The sequence below is a fragment of the Spermophilus citellus genome (genome assembly GCF_964194105.1).
Source record: "Spermophilus citellus genome assembly, chromosome: 11".
Taxonomy (NCBI): Eukaryota; Metazoa; Chordata; class Mammalia; order Rodentia; family Sciuridae; genus Spermophilus; species Spermophilus citellus.
In genome coordinates this window covers 64804750-64813998 of record NC_138192.1, presented here as the reverse complement: position 1 = coordinate 64813998, position 9249 = coordinate 64804750, and the positions used below count along the sequence as shown (strand labels likewise).

Genomic DNA, 9249 nt, shown 5'->3' with positions numbered 1-9249 from the left:
AACTAAAATGACAAAACAAAGTAATCAGGGTCTATTTAACAACAAATAAAATTTTCATTGCATTTTATTAGCTGTGCAGGGACACAATTTGGGGATGTTTTCATACCTATCCTATTGTATGTTTTGGTATTATCTCTGTTTTTTGACCTAGAATATAAAAGTCTTGTGCAGGCAACTTCAGGGACCAATTAACTCCATTAAATTATATCCAGTTATGTAGTGAACTGAACCACGGCTCGTCTGGGGCTGTCTAGAGCTGTGACAATTAGGAGATGGAGAGAGGCAGAAAGAGAGAGATTGATTTTATGTGTCACTGAAGCACACTGCAACAATATGCCAGCGTGACTTTCAAAATGGCCTTAAAATATTCCAAACTCAGGGAGTTCCCTTGCTCTTGAGTGGGAGTTGACAGACTGTCTGGCAGCATTAGAAAGAGACAGAGAAAAGCTGATGTCTATATTGTGTCCTCTAATAACATTCTGCCTCTTTGCGGCATCTCCCCCTTAGAAGGATCCGTCAATTTGTTGTTGGGAGAGAGAGAGAAAGAGGAAAAGAGAGAGAGAGAGAGAGAGAGAGAGAGAGAGAGAGAGAGAGAGAGAGAGTGTGTGTGTGTGTGTGTGTGTATGAGTGTGTGAGCTTTGTCTCCCCCTTGTGCGGGGGGCGTGATTTCACCTTTCACATCTGGGAAACGAAGGACACTAACCCTCCCAAGGTCACCTAGAAAATTAGTGTTGTGGCCCGATGCGGGGGTGGGAGCAACAGAATCCAGGTTACCTGACTCCAGTTTTGTAGTTCGGCACTAAATAATTTCCCTTCCCTTGTGAAAAAAAAAAAAAAATCATTGGGCGGGGGTGAGGGGGGAAGTGAGAGATTAATCAGATTTTCTCTTTTCCCTTACCTCCCTTCCCCCTTAGGAAGATAAAAACTCAGGAAAGCAAAAGAGGTGCCCTCTCTGCAGTTCTTAATCTGGGTCCCCGCAAATCCAACTCCACTCCAACCACCCCACCCCGATACAAAGCGATCTTGGCTCCCAGGGCTCCAGGCTGTCCTACCAGAGGTGAGGAGTGGTTAAAACTCAGCCCTCACCTCCAGCGGGTCCCGGGCTCCGCGGCGCCCAGGCCCCGCCCCCGCCCGCCCTTCCCCCACGGCCTCCGCACGCCAGCCCCTCTCCCCTCTCCCCTTCGGGCGCACCCACCCCAGATGCCGCCTGGCACCGAGCGCAGCCGCCGCCGTCGCCGCAGCACTTTCCACTTGTATTGATCACCTCCCAGCTCTGCTCAGCCTGCTCGCCGGAGCGGAGCGCGGCCAGCGCGCCAGCCCTTGGCAGCTCCGGCGCAGTCGGGCTCCGGGAGGAAACTCCTTGGGAGCGCCCTGTCCGGGGTGCCCTCTGCGCTCTGCAGTGTCTTTCTCTCTGCCTGGGAGGAGGAGGAGGAGGAGGACGTCTGGTCCCGGCTGGGAGGTGGAGCAGCGGCAGCAGCAGCCGCCGAGGCAGCCGCCGCCGCCTCCGGAAAGGGAGAGGCAGGAGAGATCGAGACTTGGAAACCCCAAAGTGTTCGCGACCCTGCACGGCAGGCTCCCTTCCAGCTTCATGGGCAAAGTGTGGAAACAGCAGATGTACCCTCAATACGCCACCTACTACTACCCCCAGTATCTGCAAGCGAAGGTAAAGGGGCGCGGGGGAGAGGGTAGATGAGGAGGGGGCAGCGGGGGCGAGCTGCGAGCCCCCACCGCCCCCCGGCGGAGTTGATGGAAGGTTGCTAACTATAGCGCTGGCCTGGGCAGAAGCCTACTGCGCGCCGGGCGGCGGCTTCCCGGGGAGCCGATTGCGGGGATCGCGTTACAGAAAGCCGCGGGGGGGAGAGACTAGACAGGAAAGAGCCGCCAGCCCCTTCCTGGCCTGGGAGGCGGGGAGGGTCGCGGGCCCTAGCAGCGCCCCTTGTACAACGTTGGCTGGCCAGAGGCCAACGCTTGGGGCCCGCGGCAGGACCCGCTGGTGGCACATCTTCGACCCCTTCTCCAGGGCCTCGCCCTGCAAGCAGTAACTCTTGGCTTCCCTGGAGTGGTGCGGAGCCTCCCGTCCCCCAGGGACGCCCCTCTACCTCCCGCGTGCGCGTTGACTGGGGCTTGAGGGAGGGCCGGGACATTTTCCTCCCCGCCTCTGGCCCTGCGCGCCCGCCCCTCGCCTCTGATCTTTGTGCGGTGTGGCACTTCACCTGGTTACTGATTTCTACTTTTACGCTGGTGTTTTGGGCAGAAAGTGGACAAAGTTCATTTAGCATTCATTGATGTCCCTTTTAATCTTGTCTGTAGCTTTTGCAAAGGAGGGACAATGGTCAGATTTCCGCGCAGTGAAAGAAATGACTTCGTTTTTATTTTTATTTTTCTCAACTACCCTATACCCAGATCGATTGCCAATGCTGCTATCTCAAAAGTTGACTCGGCACACTCTTAGGTAACACAGCTAATGAATGACATGTAGCCAGGTAGATTGCGGCTAGCTTTCTAGGGACCCCAGGTACTTTGTTAATGGGCCTATCTTATTTTTCCAACAACAATTTGATGCCTCCTGAAATAAATTTTTAAAAATTTCCACGAAGAGTGGAAATTTCACTGCTTTGGAAGCTTCTTCCACAATTTGGGAGGGCGGAAGTTGGATGCACCTGCGGCCTTCAGCCAGTATCATGTAGCCCAACTCCTGGTGCCCTTCTAGATCACAAAAGAATCAGGTATGGATGCAGTCACTGAACTTGCCATGGGAGATTGCAATCATGCCCTGCTAGCTGGCATTTGGGCATTTCTGGCCTGGTATTAAGAATCTCTGATTCAACCTTGATAAGCTTTTCTTTCTTATGCCTTGTGTGGTCCCGCTGTCATGCACCTACAACATGACCCTGTATTTTTGTCCATGTAAAAAAAGGACACTTGTCAGCAAGATCGAAATTTCTTAGCACTGGTGGGCCACACTTTCATTTCCTCCCAATTCCTTGGGTTACCAGAGAGCAGTAAGATGGAAGCAGCAAGGATACCCCGATATTCATTTCTCTGTAGTTCTCATGTAATTGTTTTCAAGAACTTGAGGGAGATGCTAGTTTTTTTTGTTAGCTACAATGTAGCTGTTCAAAGAAATTTTGTAGTGTAATCAATGCTCTACCTTTTAGACACGTTATATATTTAATGAACTTGTTTAAATTATGCAGTATTGGGTGCCTAAAGGACAGCCTATTCAACACTTAAGTCTATGAATAATAAATACATACACTCAGGTGAGGAAGAAAAAAGAGTTATGTTACTACTGGCACATTTACCTTAGTAATTTTTATGTACCATTAGTAAGTTAGAAACCAAGTATATAACATTTAATATAGCTAATGCAATGCCATTTGGCTCCCCCACCCCACCCCCTGTAAATAATTGAAGAGAGAGACAAACGGCAAGAGCCTGCTCTAGTAATTAGGGTCGGATCCCAGAAAGCTTTAGGGCCCATTTTCTGAAAGTGTGCTTCCTGCATAAAGCATTTAATATTGATTTGTGTTACGGTAAATGACATTCTCAAAACATTTTTTTTTTTTTTTTTGCTGTTTCAACTATGAAATCTGAAATCTGGTTACTCTGAATTTCTTTGTTTCAGGAGAAAGGTACACATCCTCACTTGACCTATATAATGTGGTATTAAAGTTTGGTAATTAAATCTAAATTCCCTATTGTAAAGATATCTTGATTATCTCAGGAAAATGAAAAATTATCAGATGCAGATTTTAGATAAGAAGAATTTAGAACAAATAGCCCCCTTTTTTTCTCCTTTACATATGTTTTGTTAATGTGGTAATAGTGTGAGTCGGTAAAAAATGTAGACTTAATAACTAGTGTTGCCTTATCTACCTAAAGAGTAAAATCTGCTGTCAGCTGTGAGGATGCTTGGCTGTATGAGTGTTTTAACCTTCCTGAAGGAAGGGATAGAAAATATCACTCTGTTTGAAGTACGCTGATATGTTTGTTAACCCCAGCTGTTTTGAAACTTCTGTTTGGAAACTATATCAAAAACAGAAGAATGGTGTAGTCATTTAAAAAGTGATTTTGACTTGTGATCAAGAGACAGATGTGATTTTCTGGAATCAAGAAGGAATAAATGGCTGTGATTTATTTCAACAGAGAAATAGATGATACCAATTAAAATGGCATTTTAAAATGATTTTTATTACCATATTTTTAAAAAAGTTATATATGCCAAACTCCTCTTCTTGTGTTGATGATCCAATCAGATTATGTTTTGGCAAATTTGTGTGGTAATTTTTCCCATAAAAACATACTAGTTACTTCAACATTTTATGCAAATATTTATCGGGCTATAATAGGGCACATGACCATGTTGTTTTGCTTTGTGCTTTGACAGAAAAAAATCATCAGAAAAAAGAATGCATATGTACTAAGTATAAAGTAAATTTGAGAGTGTTATGGAAGGGCAGGACATGGATGGAAACAAAGAAGATTATGTAATTTTCATAATATGTTAGTGTAGAGTAGCATAGATTTCAAGTAACCTGATTTTTACACACTGTTGGATTTTTTTTTTTTTTTTTGTATTTCTCAGGCAGGATGGTCTTATCACAGCAGGTACTCTTTATCACCTGACACATTCATTCTGAAATGTATTTTGATGTAACTTTGTAAACAAAAGCACATTATTGTTCTAAAGGATTAAAGTGACATGCTGTATTACAAAAATATAAATTCAATGTCCACTTCTCAGCTGCACAGAAAACAATTGGCAGTTAACATTTTTAACTTAAATATTTGTGGGTACACATTTTCAACCAATGACTATACAAATTTTCACTTATTGTAAAGGCAACCCTTGAATTATGGTGTTTATTTGAAAGTACTACCACATATGTCACTGCCAAGTTGTGTATGCAAATATTTATCAGGATTGAAATACTTATTCTATATCTTTTGAAGAAAGGAAAGTACAAAATTTCATTTACATGATTAGTTTGATATTTTGTACCAGCTAGTAGCAATTTGACACATTTATAGTTTTCATTCATATAGTTAGAAAAATATATTTCTCTTAACTATATTAGAAGTTCGATTACATTTTTAAGTATATAGCAAGATTGATTTCTTTGTATAGGTGTATGCTGAAGAGCATTTCTGAACTTAACCTTAAAATCTGATAAAACAATACATGATATAATTTGGGATCTCATTAGTAAGGGATACTAGGACAAAACAGTTTCTCAATTGAAGTTTTATAGGTATTTACCATTTTGTTGAATTCCTTAACTTTTACTTATTGTAACCAAATGAATATTGTATCAACAGTATTCTTCTGTAGAAGATTAGGAATCATGATTTAATACATAAAACTGAGTAAGAAAGTACATTGAAAGTACAAATGTATAAGAACTGGGGTGTTTTGTGTCTTAAGATGTAACCATATTTTAGAGGTGGATAAAAATTGCTTAAACATATCAATTTAGTAATGTAATATTTTACACTGATAAATCAACTAAATTTCCTTAGTTAGGGATATTGTGTCTGTTTGAAAGTTGTGTCAGAAGACTCAAGGTCATGGAAATGTTAAAAAAGAAGATGCATTATAATGCAACACTGTACTACCCTTCCTTTCTAATAGTTTTCTTTTGGATTTCCCATTCTATTATTTTATATATATTTTTTTCTATGTTGGTAGTCAAACTTTAAGCTAATAGAAGGAAATAGGAAGAGATAAATAAAGAGAAGTAGGAAAGCATTTAATCTTTCAATATCAGTATAGCTAGATGTACCTTACATTTTTTGTCAATCTAGACTTTGAATTTAAATTCAAAGGTGGGCAATTTCCATGTAAAACAATTTCAAGAAAATACTTTTTAAAAAACTTGACTGATAATTGTTCTAATTTTGTATTTTGCTTAATGCTTTATAAAACTTTAAATTTATCCTAGCTTACTTAACAGGTACAGAAATTTCAGTTACAGGTCTTTTTTGTAAAGACAAACAGTTTTTTCCTTTGTTTTTACTAAAAAGGAAGTTGAAAGGAAAGAAAATTATTATTTTTTAAATTTAGGTAACCAATAAAAATCACATGAAAAAAAATCTAGAATGGAAAGATAAGTGCTCAGGAAAAATGAAATGAATACTTAAAATTCATTCATTCTTTCTAAAGATGAAGGATTTCTTATCTAGTTTATTTCATGTTGTTTGATTCACTTAAGTTCATCTTTTCCAAGCATGGTCTTGCAACCCCATTGCCTCTCTTCACAAGATGTGAATACCTCCCTTGTTCCTGCCTAATTCCTGAAACAGTAGGTACTAAATAAATACTTGTTAATGAACATTACTCAGAAAAAAAAATGCATGCAAATTTACCTTAGGCCCAAATCTACAAATATAATAATGTAGTCTAATTTTCTAATGAAATCTCAATATAGTTTAATTTATGTTTTGATTCATTTTGTTTGTGTAGCAAAACTTTTCAAATGTTTTATGAATTGAATAAAATCCCTACAACGAATCACATATTGACTTGTTAAAGCTTAATTGATAGAGTCAAAGTGCTTTTCTGTGCAGTCTTCATTAAATATATGGATGCCAGGGGCTGGAGTTGTGGCTCAGAGGTAGAATGGTCGCCTAGCACTGGGTTCGATCCTCAGCACCACATAAAAATAAAATAAAGACATTGTGTCCACCTATAACTAGAAAATAAATATATAAAAAATAATACTAGATGCCAGAGAAAATCTCATTGTAGTATTTTGACTGGGAAAATATCGCAAACAATGAATTAGTTGATTCAGCCTATCTATTCTCCTTATGACTATCCCAGCTTCTCTGCCAACACTGCCCAAATTTTCTACTTAATTTTTCAGAATATTTCTTTCTTTTTTTGGGGGGGTATATTTCAGACATAGTAAAAACATTTATTCATTTAATGATTAATAACTAAAACATTAACTAGAGTTGAGATGTTAAGGATTATATAGCTATCTCTCAGTTACTGATTGATACATAACCCTAAACTTGACATTGGACCATCTAGTTCTTAAATTGGAAGAATAGTTTCTATCCCATTCATTGTAATATTAGAGGACTAAGCAGGAATATATCAAGTTGCTCTTAAGTGAGAGTGTTTTTATTTAACATGAAATGGCTAATTTTAAAGACAACATAGTAATGATATTTCTGTTATTTAAAGACAGCTCCATAATATTTGGTATAAATCAAACCAGATATTCAAAAATTAAACATTGGGGTTTAGGGATGTTATTTGGGAAGAATTCAAAATATTCTGGTTTCTTTGCTATATCTTTTTAATGAATAAATAGTAAAACCTGGTAGAACTTGGCTGTGTCTCTCCAGAGGCAGCCCTTGGCTGATACAGTTTCAGGGCTAGGGGTCTGGCCAGGCGATACACAGTGTCTTCTTGGAACCATGTGTATCAAATACATGTACAAATTTGAGCCCACACACAAATTTGATAATAGAAACTAAACATTTCTTAATCCAATAGATATGAGGGGGAACGAAAAGGGCAAAGGGGCTAGTGACAGCTAAGCCAACGATAAACTGAACATACATCTCCCCTAATCTAATTCCTTATTTTTGCTTAATGTATCTGATCTCCTTAACATAATTATATGAATATTTTAATTTTTCAAACAAGTGCTGGAAAATAAGTGTGTCAAAGTGATGAGAAAGAAACAAAAAGGAGATGGCAAAATCAACATCTAGAGCTAGGAGAGCAAATGTATAATATGGATATTGTCATTCTCCCTCCATTTTCTTTTAAGCCTGTTCTCAAATGGATGCATGTCATTTTAGAAGATGAAGAATAAGTACAATCTTCTTGATGATGAATATGAAAATCTCGATTCTAAAAGATTGTATGCTAATATGAAGTTAACTTGTTTATAAATCTGGCCCAGTAAGCATGGAAAACCATCCACAGGTGAATGATGTCCTACGTTGGCCAGAATGTCTATATTCTTGAATTAGGTTAACTTTTAAGATGGTAGCTTACGAAAAAATTGCTGAGGCTCATGAAAAGCTAAAAACACTTGCCAATCAATTGTTGTGTTGCAGGGCCCCAGTGCAACATTCCCTGCACTTGACATTGGGAAAGGTTTGGAGGTAGAGTATATGGTTCCTGCTTTCCAGCACTTCACAAAGTGCCAGGGAAGACAGAATAAGCACAGTACAAGAAATAAATGAGGAATATTTACAAAGTAGTATAGGCAGAAGGCAGCATATCAGCCAAAGGTCTGAGTGACAGAGAAGGCACTAAGATGTATGTGGGATTAAAAACTGCCATGCATTTTGTGAGGAAAAAGTGAAGTGCTGATAAAAGCTACAGTGAACCAGGGAATTTTAGAGAGAAACCAAGCTTTAAATAAATGAATGAAAATGCCTTGAATTGATCATCAACATTGTTTTGTCTTGTTGCTTTATAATTCTCTTGAGAGTACTTAGAATTTTTAAAGAATAACATATTTAGCACTTTGTGTTTACTCCTTCCCTTAACATTTTCTTCTTTAATTACCTTATTTTATATTATTTCTAGTTTTATGCTTACCAATGTGCTGTTAAGCCAATCTATTAAGGTTGTGACAGGCTGGTAATGTAATCCTTCAATGATGACATAATAGGTATATATAAATGTTACTTTTATTATTTTGAGCCATTTGAAATGATGTTTGTTTCTCCTAACTCATTAGTCTTGCTTATAGCAAAGGGGAAAAAAATAAGTTTGGAGTTTTAAATGCTTCTAATTTGATCATTGCCTGTAGTCTACACACTGATGTTGTGTAATGTGAGCAGACAATTTTTTTCAGAAGAGATTTTTAAAATTATTCCTGATTTTTTGTGGACACCTCTGCATCTGATCATTAACTAATTTTAATTCTTTTAAAATAAGTTGTTATTTTAAAGCAAAAAAACAAGTGCTTTAAGACTCATATTGTCCTCTACTTGGCCTCAGTGGGGAACCCAGGACTTACCCCTCTGGCTGCCCTTTGAACATGTGCTATGCAGTTGGGCTCCTGGGTCCCAGACAAACAGTGATTTCAGGGAAAGGTCTTGTGCAACAAAATGAGATCATGTCATAGATGTCATAAATAATTTTCACTGGTCTTGAAGGAAAAAAGTATCACCTTCCCAGCTCTGCAAGCATGGACCCATTTCATAAAATACCAGTTATGTTTTTACATGAATTAAAAAGTTAAGTATTTAGAATAGCAGAATTGAATGGAC

General features: G+C 38.9%; 1 protein-coding gene across 7 annotated transcripts in view; it reads left to right on the top strand.

Annotated features, from left to right (window-relative positions):
* Positions 1-1138: 1138 nt before the first annotated feature.
* The window catches only part of RBMS1 (RNA binding motif single stranded interacting protein 1), a 214373-nt gene continuing 206262 nt past the window's right edge, over positions 1139-9249 (top strand). For 3 of the 7 annotated variants that reach the window (XR_014018103.1, XM_081261912.1, XM_081261907.1), the window contains exon 1: positions 1144-1663. Coding sequence is in view for 6 of the 7 variants with exons in the window: in XM_081261912.1 (XP_081118038.1) it covers positions 1589-1663 (75 nt within the window). In the remaining variant the exon portion in view is untranslated. Of the gene's footprint in view, positions 1664-9249 lie in introns of all 7 variants that reach the window. The other 4 variants (XM_081261908.1, XM_081261916.1, XM_081261910.1 and 1 more) reach the window with 3 other exon arrangements.